The 20,863-nt window shown below is 43.1% G+C and overlaps 1 protein-coding gene across 3 annotated transcripts in view; it reads right to left on the reverse strand.

Annotated features, from left to right (window-relative positions):
• abi1a (abl-interactor 1a) overlaps positions 1–20,863 on the reverse strand; it is a 41,608-nt gene that overhangs the window by 9,984 nt on the left and 10,761 nt on the right. For all 3 annotated transcript variants that reach the window (XM_079234542.1, XM_079234541.1, XM_079234543.1), the window contains exons 3-5: positions 6,550–6,726; positions 2,029–2,132; positions 1,355–1,495 (exon numbers count right to left, since the gene is read on the reverse strand). In XM_079234542.1, the coding sequence (XP_079090668.1) occupies positions 1,355–1,495; positions 2,029–2,132; positions 6,550–6,726 (422 nt within the window). The remainder of the gene's footprint in view (positions 1–1,354; positions 1,496–2,028; positions 2,133–6,549; positions 6,727–20,863) is intronic.

Consider the following 20,863-nt stretch of genomic DNA (forward strand, 5'->3'; position numbering starts at 1 on the left):
AGTATTAGCTGAAGCAGGGCGGTATCGGTTTGGTAAAGGGGCATCAGAGTGGCTGTAAACCACAGATCAGTGATGCTGATGCTGCGTTAAGCATCTGAAGACGTCCTGGACTTTGGTTTTAAAAATCGAGCAGCTTTGTGCAAACATACACGAGCAAGAGAGAAGAGTTGATTTCCACAGAAGGAAAAATACAAACACGTATGTAATATTTATGAGCGTCACAGTCAGCATAACGGGCTTTTTAGCTAATGAGGCTACTTCTCTCGCTCGTAACTCAAATTTGATGAAAGAGTATTCTGGGTAACAAACCTTGAGAGTCGTGTGCAAGGGTTTCCATCTGTAGTTGGCTTGTTTTTTTTCTTTTTTTTTGAAACAGCACTTTATAATCAGAGGCTTTTACAGATATTAATATCAAAGTGATTCCGGCTGCAGAAAGAAAACCCTCTGACGAACATTAAATGCTGGGTTTAGTGTAGCGGAGAGGAGGAAGAGCTGTGAAAATGATCAGAACAGCTGAACTAAGAGAAGCGATTAGGACTATATGACACAGGGGAACAGGTTTGTTATTGAAGAGACGCTTTGCTCACATTACTGAAACACGAGTACACGTTTAGTGCTCAGCTTTAAAAAGGTGTAGCTGGAGCACCAATTCCACTCGTTTCTATCCATAAATGGGCGAAAAAAGTAGTGCCGGTCTTGCTCGCCGTTAAAAGCTTTGCTTCTTACCCATAAAGTTTCTGCCACTACTTGGGTTTGTATACCGTCAAGTACTTCTGTTATTGTGTATTCATAGTACTTTGTAGTTCTCGGAGGTACACTGTCCTTTTACTTCTCTACATTGTGATTCTACTCTGTATCTGCTATTGCACGTCTGCTTTAGGAAAACATCCTCCGTTGCTCTTCCTGGAGGCTTTCTAAACTTTCTTTACTTTACTTTTATCTCATATAATTGAACCTGACTTGACTAAGTAGTGTGTGCGTGTGTGTGTGTGTGTGTGGATCTGCTGCTGCAGCTAATCTATAAATGCGCATCCACCTTTTCCTGCAAAGTACGTGCCCTCGAGTCATTATTTTCCATTGTCGACTAATTTATTACTTATTATTTTTCTGATTAACGGACGAATCGTTTGGTCTGTGAAATGTTTAAAAATAGAAATTGATCAGATCAAAGCTCCCGAAGCTCATGACGGCACCTTGCTGTTGTTTGTTTGTCTCGCGTAATTAAAAAAAGGTATTTAATTATCAATGATATGAAACAGAGAAAATAGTCTATTAATAACCTGTAGAGCTGCTCCGGTCTGTGTGTGTCTCTCTCTGCGTGTGTGTACATGTGTGTGTGTCTTTTCTCATCTACCTGTGTGTGCGTTGCCTCTGGTTGAGCGAGGCCGTGCGTCCGGGGCTGTGCTGCTGGCCCAGGCGGGCGGGGCTGGTCATGTAGTCGTTTGGCACCGTGGGCGGCTTCACCGGCTCCAGGGTCTTGTAGGACGTGTTGCGTCTGAAGAAAGAAACGGAGAAGGAAAAAAAAAAAAGGCAAATAAATAAGTAATCATGGACGGGAATGATCACGATTCAGCGCAAATCCCACTATCAAAACTGTGAGGCCGCGTTCACTCGAGCGTCGCAAATCCCATCAGTTTACTCAGCTGGATGATGCGGGCTGAATTAATATCCGATTAATGTCGCCGACGGCTGCTTCTGCGGGGTGTTTCACACCAGCAGATAAAGGTTCCCAGACCTTTTCTCTTTTTACCTGCATTCAGTTTTGTGATTTTTAAATGTGAACACTTAGTGAAAGCTAAGATAATGTCCTGGGGCATGCTGTTAGCTGAGCAGGTTGTGTTTGTTCACCGTGTTACTCTTAAAAGAAAGAAGGTGCAAAAAGCAGAAAGTAGTCTAAAATATAAATAAATGTGACATATACTGCATCTTCTTGTATCGCCGCCCCCCTACGGGAGCTCTGTGTTTTTCTTCTTTTCATTCAGTGTTTCATAATTAGAGGATTAGTGTTCTTTTCGTGGAAATCTTTACCCGAGCGTGCCGCGCCCCGACATGGGAGGGCTCGGCGGCTTCTGCGTCGGCGGATTGGTCCTCGATAGTGTCCCTCCTCTGATTGCCTGATTGTTTCCATGTTGCTGTGGTAAGAAGGGGGGTAAAAAAAAAAAAAACACTTAAAAACAAACAAATGACTTCATGCACTTGTGTGACAAAAAAAATAAATCAATCGCTATAGGCTGCCCAGATGTTTACGACAGTTATGCAACGCTCACGTTCAGTCACAGTGTGTTTGCTGCTGATTGCAGGTTAGAAACCTCTGGGTTGTTCCAACAAGGCTTCTTGTAAAACACTTGTGTCATAACAAGCACGTGACCGCCGGAAAAAAAACAGATAACTCAAAAGCTTTGAATTTAGCAACATCTGGATTTACACTGTTGCGAATTCCGCATAACTGTTCAGTAAAATTATTTATGCTTTGTCTGGGGAGCCTTTAAGGATCGATGACAGAACATTTATGGACAACTACACGTGTAAAGGAAGTGACAACATACAAGGTTGGTGAATTGACAAGGAGGGAGTACTTATACTAAGAGGACTACAGCACAAGTCTGTTAATGGGAAGAACGTGGGAATTGACCATAACAATGACATGTACAGGGGTTTTCTTTGAAAAGGGAGTTGGATGACTATCAATAATGCATTCTAGTAAAATGGGTCATGTGACAAACCACACTTACCTTGGCTTTTAGCCACTTATGAAGACGAAGCAAGAGACAGGCGAGAGAGAGAGAGACAGAAAGAAGGCATGTCAAAAATGGCCACGGTCTAAACGGATCAGAAGAAATCAAAGTACAAGCGAGCAGCAGGAAAGTGATTCCTGGTTGTATTTACACTGAGTAAACATTCAGCAGGACCCGGGCAGGTCAGCGGTTACGACTCATTCTACCAGCGGAAAGCACTGAGGCCTGCAGCGCCACACCCAGTGCAACCGTCGGACTGGAAGGAAATGACAGGAATCTGACGACACAGATACCGTGAACGAGCCAAACAGGTTTCATTTTATCTTAACATGGTGCCTCAGATCGAAGGAAAGTGGATTTGTTTCTTTTTTTGGTACATTTTCAGGTTCGGACTCAAAATAATTCAGCTGATTGCATTACTGGCAGCGATTAAAAACACCTTTGTACTCGTGTGGGCTGAATATAGAGCCAACAGAAGCAGTGGGCTTTGACACTGCAGAGTCAAGTGGCTCATCTATAATGCAGCTTCCCCTGTGGCCTTTGCAGAAAGGCATTGTAGCTTCTCACAAGTCCACGAGAGAAAGAGAGAAGATGAAACCCCCCCAAAAAAGCTAATTCACAGCGTGGGACAACACGAGGTGCTTTCTGCCGCAGTAAAACAACGTCAGTGCAGCTGTGAATGGCACATTTCACATTCAAATTTCACTCACCCCGGGTAATCGGAGCTAGACGGGATTCACTTTACAATCTAGGTCACGCAAAGGCCTGTGACTGCCTTCCCTTATCGTCCTGACTAATGCCGTATCTCGGTTTTGCTGCACAAACCAGACTGGCAGCGTGGAAATGCTTTTGGTAACGTCCCGCGTAGAATAAAGGGGACAGGCAGGTTCAGATTAAGGTCATTATCAAGTCCCAAAAAAAGGCTTAGCATGTCGAGCTGGGGTGAAAAGAACTGGAGCAATGCAGTCAGTCAGGGCCGGGGCGAGTCTGTATAAAAGACACAAACGCTTCCTGCGTTTATGATAGTCGCCATGGATACGTCCCCAAAAAGATAAGACAAACATGTCGGAGGGGAAATATTCTAACTGTGGTTTTGTTTTGAAATGCGACAAGAAACTCACAATCCAGAATGTATAATTTGGAAATTGATGTTACTGTTGCATTGGCCAACTCCTCAGAAAGGTAACAGCATGAAATCTGATTGAGGTTGTAATTATTTTCTTTATAAATCAAAACAAAGCGAGTTTGTCTGGCTGCCCTGCAAACTGCCTGAGCTGCTCAAAGAGTGCTTGCTGTTGTATTAAAAACACACTTTCTGTTGGTGTTGCCAAATCAACCCTGAAGATATTAATTTAGGAGAATGAACAGACCGTAAAACTAAAATCTAGTCATGGCTTTGTCCACTCAAGTACAACATTTTCTTTTAAAAATCCCTCAAACACTATCCCTTTAAGATACTCTTTCAAACTCATAACTGACACAACAAAAAAACATTAAAAGAATGCAATATAACTTCAAACACCTGACATCACCCGCGCTGACTACATTAAACATCGTCTGACTGGAAGAATAAATCTCATCTTTCGCATTAAAGCTAAAACGCCTTGAGATGCAGGAACATCCGGATCTGTCAGCTCAAATTATTATTGATATGATGTTCAGAGAAGAATCAGATTATCTACCAGATGAATTTCACCTTCTAATTTCTTTCTTTTTTTCTTCTTTATTGCTCGTTTGGATCCGCCATCAGCTTCTATTTAATAATGTATGTGGACGCCACATAGCTCACAACACGTAGCTCACAGTTTGGCGTTTAACTGCACAAACACTTGGTTTGCATACAACCAAATGGAGCGCCGATGCAAACACTCGGGCACATGTGGTGAGTTTAAAGTATTGATTCTGGTCAGTAAGTAAACCGTGGCTATAGATATTCTATAGAAGCCTGATGTTGATTATTGATTGGCTCCCTGGGCTGTGTGACCTGCAGCTGCCTACATCTCTCACCTCCTTCCATCTATGCATGAGCATGTATGTATGTATGTATGTATGTATGTATGTATGTATGTATGTATGTATGTATGTATGTATGTATGTATGTATGTATGTATGTATGTATGTGTGTATGTATGTATGTGTGTATGTGTGTATGTGTGTATGTGTGTTCCCCATCACATTCACTACCTAAGTGCCACATTGAGAAAGACATTTTAAGGAGAAAATCCACTGAGATTAGGCCCAGAGTAATATGCAATGCTCTTAAAATAGATGCAAGGAACACTCTCAAAGCAGCCATGAATCACGGTGGTTTCGGTAATTTGACACGATTGTTCGATGACGTAGCGCTATCCTCATTTTGAGAGTCAAAGTAGAGCCAGACGTGTGGATGATTCACACGGGCATTTGTATCTGATTGGATGCGAAATGTAATAAGATTGTTTTGTCAATGGTATAAATCATAATTAAGTGATACATATGAATACTTTATGATTATACATAAATACTATCAAATGATTAAAGCAATAGCTTGACTTTTTGGGAAATACTCCTATTCACTTTCTTGCTTGCAGTTGGTGGTCTGTGCACCAACTATGGCCGGTGTCAATTAGCTTAGCTTAGCATAAAGACTGAAAGCAGGGGGAAACAGCTAGCTGGGCTATAAAACGTTTCTAAATCTGCCAACCAGCACTCCTAAAGCTCACTATATTTATACCAAGAATGAATACCAGCACATGTATGAGATGCAATGTGTTAATAGCTTTGTCTTTATGCTAGGCTAAGCTGAAAGCCTCTGGCTTCATATTTAGCACACACACACGAGAGGAGTCTCATTTATAATCTCAAACTTGGAAAGAAAGTGAATTAGCGAGCCAAAAATGTAGAACTCTTGATTCAATAATAATAATAAAACACATCTTTGTGCACTTTATGTACACAATGTGGTCTCTCACTCCCCATTAGCCATCGCACTCTTCCACCATGACAGAAGTGTCCAGCGTGTTTTCCTACACAGTAAATTGAGAGCGACACGATGGCTTTCATCCTGCTTTCTCAAAGCCCGTAACGCCACGGGACGGTGATGGTGGACCTCTAATCCAATCCTGTCTGACAGCTGCAATTGATTGGCTGATTGATGGGGCCGAGGACGCTCTAAGGGGGGGGAGGGTGGAGATCGCAAAAATGCCTCTGGCCATCAGAAAATGATGTCATTACCGCCACTGTCGGGACGACCCAGTGACCCCTAAAGCGAGCGAAGTGAAAGTGTCACAGTTGGATCATGCGAGTTTATCACATGAAACCAGCTCCTCTCCCACCTTTCCGATGTGAAAATAAACTACAAATCTAATTGCAACGACGTCGTTCCGAAACTGGAGAACGAGATTACGAGGGCGGTCCGAGGCCTAAGTGCCTTTAAAAACATCTCGCAAATGTGTCCTTTTTTACACAACGCTCTGAGAATAGAGCTGTTTTTCCCAGAACGCCGTATGATGTAATCTCTTTATTCGTTCATCTCCCACCCCCAACCCGTTCCCACCAACCCACACTGAAACATATTCCTGTAGGGTCAGAAAGGGTGCTTTCTGAAGATGAAAGAAAACGCACAAGAGATGGAGTGTGAGACAGAAAAAACGAGTCAAAGTGGGAGAGAGAAGAGAGGGAGGGAGATAGGAATACCTCTGGCAAGAAGGAGAGGAGGGGGAGGGGAAGAGCATTTTATACAGTGGAAGAACAGAAGCAGAGAAACTAATTGAGTGCAGAGGAAGCCGATCTAAAGTGGAGAAAAATACCCCAAAAATCAGGCAGTCCTGCTCACCTTAACGCCATGGCCGACGTCGTCCAGTACATTGTAGTCGACGGGCTTCCTGATGTACCTGACGGGCCGCTCCATGTTAGCCGGCGCTATGATCTTATGGGTCCTCGCGGTGTTCTTGTTGGTGGTCAGGATCCCGATCTCCCGCCGGGCCACCTTCTCTTTATGGATGTCCACCGTCTGTAAAGGACAGGAGAGAGAGGGTGTGATCGATGCCTCAGAGACGCAGGGCCCAACAAGGACCCCCGGGATTCAACCAGCTCGTCAAACAGAAGCTTAGGAAGGTTTAATTAAATCACGAGGCTGCGCTTTTCATCACCGAGCTTGTAATCTTTTTACGACGGCCTGCGCACACTAATAAAATCGACTGCGGTGGAGACCGGGGCCTGAGCGGAATAATGACCCGAGTATGCGCATCTGGACATCATCCCTCAACAATACTGACCCCCGAATCTAGATTCTAAAGACTAATTAAGTCAGCAAATGATTGAGGTTATTAAATACACAAAAGAAGAAGATAGTGATGAGTTTGAATTAAAAGTGATTGAAGTGTGGCACCACTGCATTCATATTTCAGAGGAATACAATTAAGTCTATTGTGCATTGGGAAAACCTCCCTTCCATCTGCAACATTCTTGGGCCAAATTGCGATGCCTTATTCATGCTCCTCGGGACCAAGAGTGTTTTTCCCCAATTGCGCCAATGCTCCATTAATTAGCCTGTCCCCTTTATGAAAGCTAATTACTTTTAAGATGCATTAGGAAACCGTGCACACTGCTGGTTACAAATAACACACAAAACTGAACCCAGAAATGAGGCTTTCCTGTTGAATACCCTGCAAGGTTTGATCGGAAATAACATTAAGGCTTGAAGGAGGCAGCAGTTAGTCCATCTTGATTTTATAGACTGATACGAATACAACTCAGGCTCTACAACTATTATGTTCATTATGATTTGGATTTTCGCAATAATATTTTAATTATATAGTCTATAAAATGTCAGAAATCAATGAGACATTCCCACCATAATTTCCTTTGGGCCAAGGTGGCAACATGAATCATGGCATCATTTTCAACCCTTTTCCAGCGTGATCCTATGTGCCGCGCGTTAAAGTGAATATATGTCAAATAGAATCAACAGGGATGTGAACAATTATAATATATTAACGTACAAAACATACGCTCTCCTTAAAGCCACCAGACTCACGGCAATTTGACCTCGCTGATCATCGACACACACGTCATTCAAAATGAACAGAAACTAAATAAAACCGTCTTGCTAGTATTTCCACTGCTCCGACAATCACCACCTCTGGTTTGGTCGGAATAAACCCTTAATTCATAGAGTTAGATGAGAAAATAAATATTATATGTGCTTCTCAAAGCTACAAGAATCCTGTAATAGAAAGTAATTTTACCTCGATGATCATTTGAAACACACAAATATCCAATTCACACTTTTATAAAACAGAAAAGCACAAAATCCTCACATTTGAGAAGATAGAACCAAAATATGATTCACACTTTTGCTTAATAAACTATTAGTCAATGACACATTTTCCGCCAGTCGACTGCCATCAAGGTGGCAGATGAGCCGTCACGTTCAAACAGTCTTCTACAGATCTGAACGCCACTGCATTTCCATTCCCTGAGCCGGGAGGAGCCCAGGAGCAGCTGCCCTTCCTCTGAGAGATGAAAGGCTGCAATGTCTGCGGAGGGCAGAGCAGTAAAACGATGGTCTCTCACAGGGGGGTGGGGGAGGCAACAGAGGATTCCTTTCATGCCACGGGGATCTGGAGCTGGACTGAGCTCTGTCTCTGTTCCACTGTACGGCCGACTTCAAGTATCACTCACCCCGAAATTGAGGGGAGTCGACAACACTGGCGGACTCGTGTGTAGTCCAGTACAGCGCAGCGGTCTCTGGTCAATGTCAAGTCTAATTTTAAACCCGAGAGCTCACGGGTGAGTGCAAAGTGATGCAGAGCAGAGATCCCTTCTTACTTCCTGTTCTGTAAAGTGAAACCAATGCAGAAGTTTCTTAAACTTGAATTATCGCTACTGGCCAGCAGGGGGCGATGACTAGTTGCAGTAAAAAGTCTTGGTTGTATAGAAGTCTATGAGAAAATGACTCTACTTCTCTCTTGATTTATTCCCTCAGTAAACATTGCAAACATGAGTTTATGTCTCAATCTCTAGTTTCAAGTCTTCTTCAATACAGCATGATGTTCATTTAGTAAATTATGGTCCATTTAGAGTGAAATAGACAATAAGGCAGGGTTTGATTTAGGGCGGGGCTACCTTGTGATTGACAGGTCGCTACCCTACCAGAGTCAAAACGAGTAAATAGATAATTTAAAATGACTTTAAAGACGTTCAAATCAGTGAATAAAAAGTATAAAATAAAAAACACAATTGTATACAATATTTTGTTATGTAGTCACGTGATATGTTGCAGCAGAGTGCTGTCCCATTCATATTTACACCAGTTCAAGCCCTCACAGCCTCTCACACTCAACCACTTAGCAGCTGACGTCAGTAAGTCCCTGAGGGTTCAGGGTTTGAGGGTTTAGGCTGGAGATTGGGACTACGTCTCCTCAGCAGTCCAAACATGGTCACTTCCATTCAATAGTTGCAAAAAAACAAGATCGCAAACTCAAGGCATCAAAACAGCAGTCCACACACCAACGGGTGACGTCACCACTACGACTATGTACACTTCTTATATACAGTCTATGCCTCTTACAGGACACGCAAGGATACAAGACTGTAGATTGTTCACAATGACAGAAAGAAATATAAATATTTCACAACAGGCAAAGTTGCTCATACATAATTGCTCCCGCAGAGACTTCCCATACAAAGGGGAAACATCCGTTCTGTTCCAATGCTTTGTTGTGTCTGTTTGAATTAAAGGGGATGGCGGAGCGTCTAATACAGTCATCTTTTATAATCCGAGCTGGGCTGCCAGAACATGAGAGGCTCCTAATATAAAAAAAAGAACTGCGGCGACAAAGTCTTCCCAATGAGGCGAACAAACCGATGCACAAATATTCCATTTTAGCAGCATTTCAAACTCCAGGGGGTTGTGTTTCCACTGAGACTGGATTTGAGCTAATAGGTTGACTACGCACACAGCTTGGAGATAATGCCCAAATTTTAAACGGTCATAAATCATGATTGATTACATTTTGGCCCAGTTTCCTCCAGTCTTTTTGCCATCCATTTGCATGGGTACAGTGATTGGCTGCGATGAACACAATGCAGAAGGAGGAGTAAAGGAGGATTATAGCTCAGTCAGTCTAGGTCTAGTTTTACTTCCAAAATAAAAGCTTTAACCTCATTTCACCTCACTGGCACTCCAACACAACGTCCTCTCCAAAGTCCCTTTCCCACTGGACAAAATAAAACTAACACACACCCACAAACATCTGGCTTTTGTCTTCACCATCGACATTCACTCCCACGACGAATGACTGCAGAGGTCTTGTGTGTCGATCGACTCCAGATCAGCAGCGATGGAAACCGGGGGGACTTTTCCAGCGCGTTGGAGTGAGTTTATAATAAATAAAATAAGCAGGGATTCGGACAATTAGAATGTATTACAATACATACAATTAGTGTGCTCTTCTCAAAGCCACCAGACTCCAGTCAGGCAACAATAATTCCACCTCGCTAAACATTGAAACACACGGCATTCAAACCTGACAGAAACTAAATAAAACTCATTCAAATGGAAACGGTTTTAAAACCTGCATATTCATGTAAATGTTGGTTTGAAAAGAGTAGTAGAGACCATAATAGTCATGGGACATTGTTATTATAAGATATGGCGGTGAAGAAGCCATTCTGAAGGGGAAAGTCCAAACCCCCAAAAAGGACTTCCTCCTCAAGAGAACTGTTGTTGAAATATTGTATAGAAATTGGGAAAGCATCTGGCCTCGGCTGAGCACACTCCCCTTATCAGAGAGCAGCGCGTGCACCAACATCATCGCAGCTGGCAAACAGGGAGGTGTGGGGGAAGTGAGAAGGCGGCGTGGTGTGAGGTAATCTCCTTCCTGTATGCCGAGAGAATAGCTGTGCTGTAACAGCCTGAAGATACAAGTGATCGCAGAGGGGCGAATTTAAAACCGCAGCGAGCGTTTTGCACCCTGTCGAGAGCGCTTTGCTCGTCTACTGACCGGCACTTAAAAAAAAAAAAAAAAAACACATTAAATGGGCTCCAATAGCTACTTTTCAACTGGCACTAAAAGGCGTTTACTCGACCCCGTCTGTCTGCGGGACAAAGACCGAACTCAACAACATGTTGCCCAACTGAAAAGGTGGATGATTCACATGTGTGTTTTTCAACCAGCCACCCATGTGTTTGAGGCCTGTGGGTGCTTTTCCCAGAATGCTGAGCCGCTCTGGTGTTTGGCTTCTTCTCCGCCGTATTGCTCCTTACTCATCATCAACTCTTTCTTTCACTCAATTCTTCTTCTGCATCCTTTTAAGTTTCTGTCTTTTTTTTCCTTCCCATCCCTCTAATTCCCTACTCCCCACACCAAAGGAAAAAGAGTCACCCACCTACATGACTGACTGCAGTGAGGATTTAGGTCACACGTTGCAACTGTTGCCAACACCATCATCATCATCCTCAAAACTCAAGCCAGACAGACACACTATATCCAGTCCAGACCACTTAGGGCTGAAAGGGTTCTTCCCATATAGGGATGCGAGTGAGTCAGTGCAGCGGTTGCCACGGTAAGAGATTCCTGTTGTGTTGTTAGCAACAAGTGCCTAAATATTTGCGATTGGTCATTTTTTCTCTTTCTTTTCATCCAGATTGTTGCCTTTGTGGTTACGGCTGCTCTTGGAAAGCTCGCGGCTCCAAAAAAATAAACGGGACCCAGGAGTCCGATGACGTCGTGATGCGTCACTCGACGAATCACCGGTCTGGGATCGCTATTTAAGATGCCGAACAAATGACGGAAAAAGATCGGTTGTTGTAAAACACAACTAATTCCTCGGCTTAACATAACTTAATTCATGACTCATTGGTCTTCCTATAGATTTGGTGCAGGAGGAAATGTTGTCCATCGCGGCTGATTGAATGATCATGCATGATATTTGTAACCATTTGGCATTCTTACAAATAAAAACCTTCCATCACAGAAAGGTCTGAAAAACAACTCTTCCTCTATAGTGTATTGTTCTCTGTGTGTTTGTTATGCCTCCTGTTTGACTGAAAGCTTAGACAATTAATGAAGTGTAATGGAGATGAGCGTGCAGGGGATTTGATAGATAGATATATAGAATATGTAAACTCTATTCATCCCCAAGGGGAAATTTGTCCGTCACAGTAGCAAGCAAGGTTACAAAGAACACATATCAGGAATGAAAATATTCAATATATACAACAAATTAGCAGAGCATATTAATTTAGGAAATTAAACAATAAAGAAAGTACAAAAATGCAAAGTATATGCAGTGTGTATGAAGTGTATTTCTTTTTCTTGACACACATTTTTTATGTTTTTGTACCCGGCACATTTTTAGACTCCCGTTATTGAATGCTAATTAGATTCTTCCCACGGTGACCTTATCCGAACCCGCCTCTCTCTTCGTCACACCGATCAGCACCCGACTGTGGGGAGTATTTGGAAAACGGGTCACACATCAGCTGAAGAGGCATAAATCACCAGGAACAGGAATGTCGAAGCCTTACGCAAACGTAACCTGACAACTTCCCACCGGACAAACACTGTGTTTGGAGGGCGAGGCGAGAAGAGACTACAAAGAAGAAGAAGAGGAAAAAAAACTAATGTTTGTAGACTTTGATATGAACTTGAGACAGCCGGTTTCACGCCAACAGATGTTGAAGGAAAGAGAAGAAGAAAAAAGAAGTGCCTTTTCAGCGTTTTGGCAGACTGGCCGCCGGATGATATCCTCAATAAAATGCCAGCTATGCACAAACAAAATAAAAAGTACTGTAGGGAGCTCACACACACACAACATGGGAGGGGGAGGAAGAAAGTCTGCTACCAGACAAACACACCCGACATACCAATGTGTCTGTGTGGCGAGACGGACCAGACAAATGTGCCAATGGTTCATGATGAGAGTGCAGCTGGTGGAGAGAAATGTCTTCTTCCTGCTCCTCCGAGACACAACACTGAGGATCGGTTCCCAGGGAACGCTGTCCAAGAACATTAAGTCATTCTCTTTTTTTTACTGGCCGTGCAATATCATAAACCAGGACTGCACATCATTATGAAATATGACGTGCCACGGGGTCTTATTAGAAAGGCCATTTTTACAAGCTCGTCTTTACAGCTGTCCAGGATTTGGAAATCCTTGTTCTGCCGGATTACGAGGAGATAATAGCGATGAAGCGCTCGTCTGTTAAACACGTCTCAACCTCAGTTTCGGGCTCGCTGCGCGGGAGGATTCATCTCCGTGGTCGGAGGCCGCAAACAGGTGAAGACAGTCTCCTCTCTTCACTCGTATTTTTCTTTTCTCGGAAAAAGATACCCGCGTCATTACCCACGTTCACCCCGGGGGAAGCGGGTTTGTGATGCTCAATGCGTTCAAGCAGTTATTTTGTGATGAAGTGCTACTGTTTTATCCGCTGCGCCCACTTTCTCTCAACCCGTCGGCTCGGCTTCTCTACTCCAGTTATTTCCTACTGTTTTCCTGAAATAACCTCCTCAGAGCTAGGATCCTCACGGACAGGATGCCTTTGATAAGTAGACACTTGTGGAGCTTCGAGATGAGATCATTACGTCATCTCGTGGTTTTCGTGCATAATCCTCCTTTTGGTGCATCTTTGAATTTAACTTCCACTGTGTCACTGTTTAGTCAAAGTAAAAATAAATTACTTCAATTTTGATCACACTGTTCCTGATTCAAATCATGATTTTGCCAATTTTTAGGCCGTGTTCTTGGAAAGATGCCTTTGTTTGGGCAACATTAACAAGGCGCATAAACGGCCACAAAACAGGGGAATTGTCATTTTTAATTTTTACTACAAAAGAGATATAACATGTGAACCAGGGAGCTTTTGAGGTGCTGGTCGGCAGATTTTGTGACCTTTGGACAGAGCCAGGCTAGCTGTTGTTGGGTTATTTTGTTCATAATCATCTAAGTATCAAAGTATCATTAACTCTCTCCCAGCTATCGGATTTGTAATAGTACAAGTAGGTAAGAAAAGTCTTCTTCCTCTCCTCCTCCTCCATCTCGTGAGCCCTCCGGTTGACCCTGTGGGCTCAGAAACCATTGTCCCAAGACACTTTTTGAACTGTTGAACTTCTGGTCACATGCCGGTGTTTACAGTCTCTGGGCCGCTGAGTCTTCTGCTTCTCGCCTCGTCCGTCGGAGCAGCCCAACCCTCCCGCCGCTGCACTGAGCCAGAGCGGCTATTGAAGCAGAGCGAATGCCTTTTTTCGGCCGGTCCGTTTTCACGGCGTGATTGCAGCCGGCACATCTGAAACCCGTCATCTGCGGAGTCCGAACGCGGCGGTCCTGTTAGTGCAACACGGAGCGTGACGGGTCAGTCCACACTCGGCCTGAACGGGAGGTCAACTCGCCCTGTGGGGAGCTCTCCCGTTTGGCAGCTTCTTGTTAAACATCCCTCAAAAACAACACAAAAAAAGAGACGGATTCCTCTGTTGAATCTAACAGCCCATGTGTGGGACGACAGAGCCAGGAGAAGAGGTTGTGTGAGGATTCAAAGTGAACTGTTTCTCCCAGCAGAAGAACGATTCAAGACAGCGCGCCAAGGTCGGCGCTCTGTTTGCTAACTCGGCACATATGGAAACACCTCGGCCGTCTTTTGCCAAACACCAAGAGCTGAATCTTCTGCGAGTGAGAGAGGAGGTGTTTATACAGAGCCGTTAAATAATTGCAGACAGTGTTCTTAAACAGAGGAGGAACTGCGGAACAGAGGTGCGATGATTACATGTAATTGCAAAGGGCTGTTAAGTGGGGAAGACTGCCTGGTGCTCTGCAGTGGGGAAGAGGAAGAGGAAGAGGAGGAGGGGAAGTAGACTCGGAGAAGAGGAGCTGATGAGTCACTGAACAACATCAGTCACCAGTCATTTCACATTTAACCTCTATTCATGCAGAACGGAGTCATGATAACCGCGTGCTGCAACGCCCTGCAGGAGGCGAATGCGGCAGCAGTCTAAAAAGTCTGGAATTGATTGGATGGTTAATCAAATAAACACCAATTTAATATAATACATCTGACATTTGCTGGTTGCAGCTTCTCATATCTGGAGAGCTGTTGTTCTGTTGAGAGTTTGTTTGACTTAAATTAAGGTCTTTTGGGAAATTGTAATGGGCATTTCTCACTTTTTTTTTATAAAAATATGATTGATGGGGAAATATGACTGTTATTTGAATTGAGGCAATAAATTAATAGATTTCTTTTAAAAGAAACATTTCTCCTATCTAAAGCCACTTTTGAATATCAGAAGAACCATGCCTACAATAATAACCACAGCCCGGAGGCAATGGGCTCCACAAAGATACACACACAGGCAAGCACACAGGATCAGCAGGAAATACAAGGAACACACACACACACACACACACACACACACACACACACACACACACACACACACACACACACACACACACACACACACACACACACACACACACAGTTTGGATGAGTGCCATTCTTCCACGACGGGAGGTCAGAAAGCCACCGCTGCAGCACACAGACGCTACCTTAAGCCTTTGCATGAGTGTGTGTTTCTTATCACGGCACTGCACACACACACACACACACAAAATAGAAGCAGAGTATAACGGCATGCAACTGTACATCCGAGGGAACAAGGACTGCAATGAAAGAAGAAATAACCAAAACAGGGACAATGCGAGTCCGCGCTGAGAGCATGAACACAAACTTGTGATCAGATAAGAATATTGTGTAACTGTACTAACACACAGCTGTGGGAACCTTCCGTGTACAGTAGACGTGTCAGCTGCTTTCTGCTTCATCACTGGGGTCACTGGGGTCAATCAGCACGCCGGCCAGCTCCCAATGCAAGTGTGAGCCGTTTAACGTCATTGTGCAACAACGCTGCTCTGGAGAGTCGAACAAAGCATTTTATACAAATCACCACACTGTCAACTGCTCTTTAAGATGTGGACGCTAACATGTGTGGTGGTGGTTAGTTTGTGGTTAAAAAAAAGAAGTGGTTTAGAGTATGTATAATTTAGATAAATACATGTTTAAAAAAGCCCTCTATATGGTTTTTAAAGGGTTAAAAAACGTTACACTTCTTGCACTAAAATACATGTTTGCATTTATTTTCTATCGTATTTTACTGATGATTGGCTATAATATGTCTCATATATCATGACACACAGATTGAGTTGTCTAACTTAATAATAAAAAGGCACGCACTTCAGAAAATCTGACAATTTTGCACTTAAGTTCTCAATTAAATGAGAAAATACTTTTAATTTGTCAAGTATTTAACACACAGACAGACGAGTCCCGACTATTTATTTATGGTTATGGAGGTATGAAATGACTTATATCGTGATGTTACCCAGCACCAGCTTAAGACTTCCACTCAAGATTCTCCTGACCAGAGTTCCCCACAGTAGTTGCCGGAGCTTGACTCAGTATTTCCAACCGACTAACTGCTTCAACCTTGCTAATAATGTTCTAATAGACAAAAGATGTTACTATGAATCATGGGGATTTTCTAAGAGAGCCGTGATCAAAAATAGCTTTGACCGGATGCACAAAGAAAAAGTGTCTTCTTCTATCGCTCAGTGTGGGCGTTGGTGTGAATATGAGTCGCTGCCTGTTTTTAGGTCGTAGGTCTTCATGCTCAATTCTTGTTTATTTTGTGGTCGTATTTTACTCGTGAAGATATGCAGACAAGGATGCAACTGCATTTCACAGCATTAACTGTTGCTGCTGGAACTTAAAAAGCTACTTGTTAGCTCTACTTTTATAAAAAAAAAAACATTAAAAGTACTATCACGGTGCCTTTTCAAACAGTGACCCCTGTACTGTGTATCTAACTGAACTGTGAGCTGACGTGTTGTTTTACCCCCAGCATGCACAAACAATATGCGTTCATATTGTTTGGCCTCCCCGTTGTTCTCAACTCCCTTCAGCTCACGTCTACGTCTGAGTTTCTCCAAACAAAGTGGCTTTTATTCCATTGTCATGTCTCATTCTCAACACTAACACTCCCTTCACCAAAACGGTGTACTTCTTCTATTCATGGCAGCGGGGACAATTTCAGATTTGAACTTTCAACAAATTACGTGCAGCTGTGTGCACTTTTATCAAAAGATAAATGCATGTGGTGCCGATCAGATTTGAGGAGAAAAGCTTCTCCATGGCACTTGAATATCAACAATATCATAATCAGGACACAGGAGCTGCAGCTTGAACATTGGCTGTTTGTGCCAATGTTCAAGCCCCCCAACCCCAACCCTCTCTTTCCTCCCTATTCGGGTATCACAGAGAGGTTCTCAATGTGCGGCATTTTCTTCCGCCGGGCGGACAAAGCGCTCCCTGTTCGCAGCCTCTTAGCAGCCACTTCACACGCAGCACAAGGTGGAAGCCCCGCAGGCTACTCGGTTTTCCCATCAGCCCTTTCTGCCTCAATACTGCAGAGAGACCCCGGCCTGGGGATGACGGCAGGGGATATTCAAGACACAAACAAATACCTGTCAACACACACACACACACATACACATTTGTGCGTCTGTCACCGCTCACCGATTCAAGAAACTGCAGCCTGACCCCGACGTCCACTGAATATCAATAAGCAGTTTACTTAATAAGCGCCATGCGCAGCTTCAAATGCATTTTAATTAAGAGCATGTGAGATTCAACACTCAAAAGACTCTGATGTTATTAAAACATCCACCGGCATCTTGATTTGTGTTTCAACAATTAGTCCACAAGTAGATTAATCCAGCTGTTTCCAATTTAGGGGTCACAAAAGAAATCTGAGGGGTCGGAAATGTATGACAGAATACAAAAGCAGAAAAGTATTTGTTCAGACGTTTATTTAATACTTGCTTTGTTGCAAATTTCTGAATAATTTATGTTTATGAAAAGAAAGCATACATAAATAAATAATTAAGCAAGTTAATAAAATACATAAATGATTTGGTGCAACTGGATTGAACTAGTCACAGATAATATGCTACCAATATCTGTTGTGTTACTTATTGCTTCATATCGAGGGTTTGCAAGTCACAAGAAGAAAGAAAGAAGAAGAAGAAAGAAGAAGGATCAACATCACAGGATTAATCAAGATAGAAACTTAATTAACTATTATTTAAGTAGATTCATCATTCAAACAAGTAATCAAGCCAAACTCTAGAGTATTTTTAGAGTATTTTGGGGATCTGTTAGTTTTTGTCAAAACGAGCAATTGGGTCACCAGTGGGCTCTAGGAAAACATTTCATGGATCCAAAAAGGATTCAGAGATGAATTGCTGAATAAATCAAGCACTGGGAGCAGCTTTACAGTTGCTTGAATATTAACAGAGGCCGGAAATATTGCATCTGAATTGTTCCTTTTCACTTCTTTGTACCTCCCAGCGTGCAAAACTACTTGTATTATACCATACTACTTCCAGCTCAGAAGGGATGGCAGCTCCAGTCGGAGAGATGCCACCACTGAGCCGACACACCCTGCCCAGAGTGAACCCCGTGGAAGCGACCACACCGAGGGAGACGGCCCTGACGCCAGGCGGCGTCTCACCACACGGTAATGTCAGAGGCTTAGGTCAGAGACTGAACTGAAATGATGAACAGGAAGACTAGGGAGAGAAGTAGAAAAAGGGGCTGGTGAGATTATGTCTAGCCTCGAAAATTCTGCAGCGTGTTCATCGCTGGTGTCCGGAGGATGAAAAGGAGCCACGCTCGCGTCTCATTGGTTATTCACCTGAGAAAACTTCCGTTCCACTGTTGAAACAAGCTGCAGGCTCCGCTACACACTCAGCAGAATGCCACGCCGGCCTCGGGGACCCGCCGCTAAGCTCATATCCATGAGCAGCGAGGGCGACGTGATAATGATCCCCCTCTGAACCGCGCAGCGGAGGGCAATAAAACCCGCCCACGTTCTGCAGCGCTCGCCGCCCCGCTTCCTTATTACCAAAACAGAGATGCTCCTCGTTACGGGGAACACATCAGGAACCTCCTCTTGCTGTTCAAACCATAGAAAACAATGAGGCAAAACCGCGAAATCATTCAAGTTATGCAAATTATAGAAAGATTGCTCGAATAAAAGTCACTTTTGGCGCCTAATTCACATTACTGCATTATTTTGGGAAGAAAAAGAGGAAAACATGTATTTTCTGACCATCAGTGACACCATCCAGTTCATATTCATGATGGCGACACACAAAGTACACAAACTCGGGGTTAAACAAAGCACAGGGAGGATTATGTTCTCCATGCACAAGACGAGAGACGGCCATGAATACCCACACAAGTAAAACAATGTCACCTGGAGTTTACCTTTTGGTAAAAAAATGTTTAATTCTGATCCAAAGTACCATGTCTAACTCGGCTTCTTATGCTTTTCAGACGTGGCCCTGAGGGTTGTCATGGAGACCGAGACAGATAGTGACCTTGGTGTCGGCTGAACGCGATTGTCAGGATATTGACTCAAAACCTAAAAGGAGCATTTTTTTTTTGTCTCTCTTTCTCTTCTTGTCTTTATTTGCTTGTCATCATCCATCTTCCATTTCCTTCCCTCTGATATGCCGGATCTCCCTCTCTCCCCCTTCCCCTTCCCCTCTCCCCCTCTCCCTCCCTCAAGTCTCAAAGTCATATTTCCTTCCATTAGCCTGAAAATCTGACCTTCACTGTATCCTGCAGGAATTTCTGGCGCTCTTAGCAAAGCACGGTCAGAGGACAAAAAAACAAACACAGATAGCGAACATGGGAAAGCCAAAACTAAAAAGGAACTACTCCCTGCATTCCATCAGGATCCCTCCGTCGCCGCATAAGGAATATTTCCAACACAACATTTACTTCCTAAATTTGGATTGAACCACGATGAGAAATATACGCGTGTTCCAGGTTGGGTGAATACCACTTCTAATCTACGAGATGCCACCTGGCTGGAGCGCTCTGTTTGATTTGTCTGAGCTCTTAATGCCTTCATTGGATGAGCGGATGGATTTACCTGCACACGGCAGGAAGCCTCATGCTACAGAAAGAAAAAGGGTAGGAGAGGAAGAAACGCGGTCCAAAAGCCGCAGTTTCCGATACACAATTAAGTCGGGAATGACCTGTATGGATCACATCCTGGATCCCCGTATTCTGTAAAACGTTAATTAATCGCTTTTATTTGCATCAATCACGGAACTCGACAGACCTTTATTTGGCAAGCGTGTCTTTACGGAACAGGCCTTTAATTCCTTTGACGCACAAAACTCGTGCTCAGCAAAGATGAGAAATACTGTCAATATCCTTATCGTGACATTATTTATTTAATCCAGTTGGATTATTACTTGTGTAACAGTGCGGCGTACCGACACAACACCTCTACTTTTCCTCTAAAAACCCACCTGCTTGTCGTCTGACAATATTCAGAAGTTTATACTTATTGATTCTCATGAAAAACTGTTGATTCATTGATTGATTCAACTTGATTCATTTGATCAGTTGACAAAAATATTTAAGGAATGGAGACTTATTCAGGATTTATGACCACTTCAACAGAAGGAAGTCGCCCCTTTCTTTTCATTTATGTTGATCACCTTGGTTACGGTGAACTAAATGAACTGGACTGAATTGTGGAGAATCTAACCATTATAATGTGTTAGATGTTGGCAAAAGTTACCCGACATGTAATTGAGACCTGCACTTATTTGTCAAAACTTGTAGCAACACCTTAATGGGGACTGAGCAATTCTAAATAGATACAATAACCAGACAGGAATATCTGTTTTTGGTTGCCTAAATAACTGAAATCAAGTCACATGAATGCAAAAATGATATTAAAAACCAAAGCACAGTTATCATATTGCACAGTTAGTCTGATTTATTCTTGTTTTAGCTCAAAATATGTATATATGGTATGTGTGGTTATTTCTGTCTGTCAAATAAGCCACATAATTAACATAATAACAGATGTTTTAAATATCAGATATTACTATACTACACCACAGTCTACAGTGGTGTCTGTGTGTTTGGGCTGCACAGTAGTATTACAGACCAATAACTACAACTTAGAGTGATTGTGCCAAATATTTTATAATGTTTGCACCCCTCCAAAGACGACCAGAGCATAAAGGAGAGGCAAACAGAGCACCAGTCATTTAACCAAACA

Source organism: Taurulus bubalis (genome assembly GCF_910589615.1).
Source record: "Taurulus bubalis genome assembly, chromosome: 18".
Taxonomy (NCBI): Eukaryota; Metazoa; Chordata; class Actinopteri; order Perciformes; family Cottidae; genus Taurulus; species Taurulus bubalis.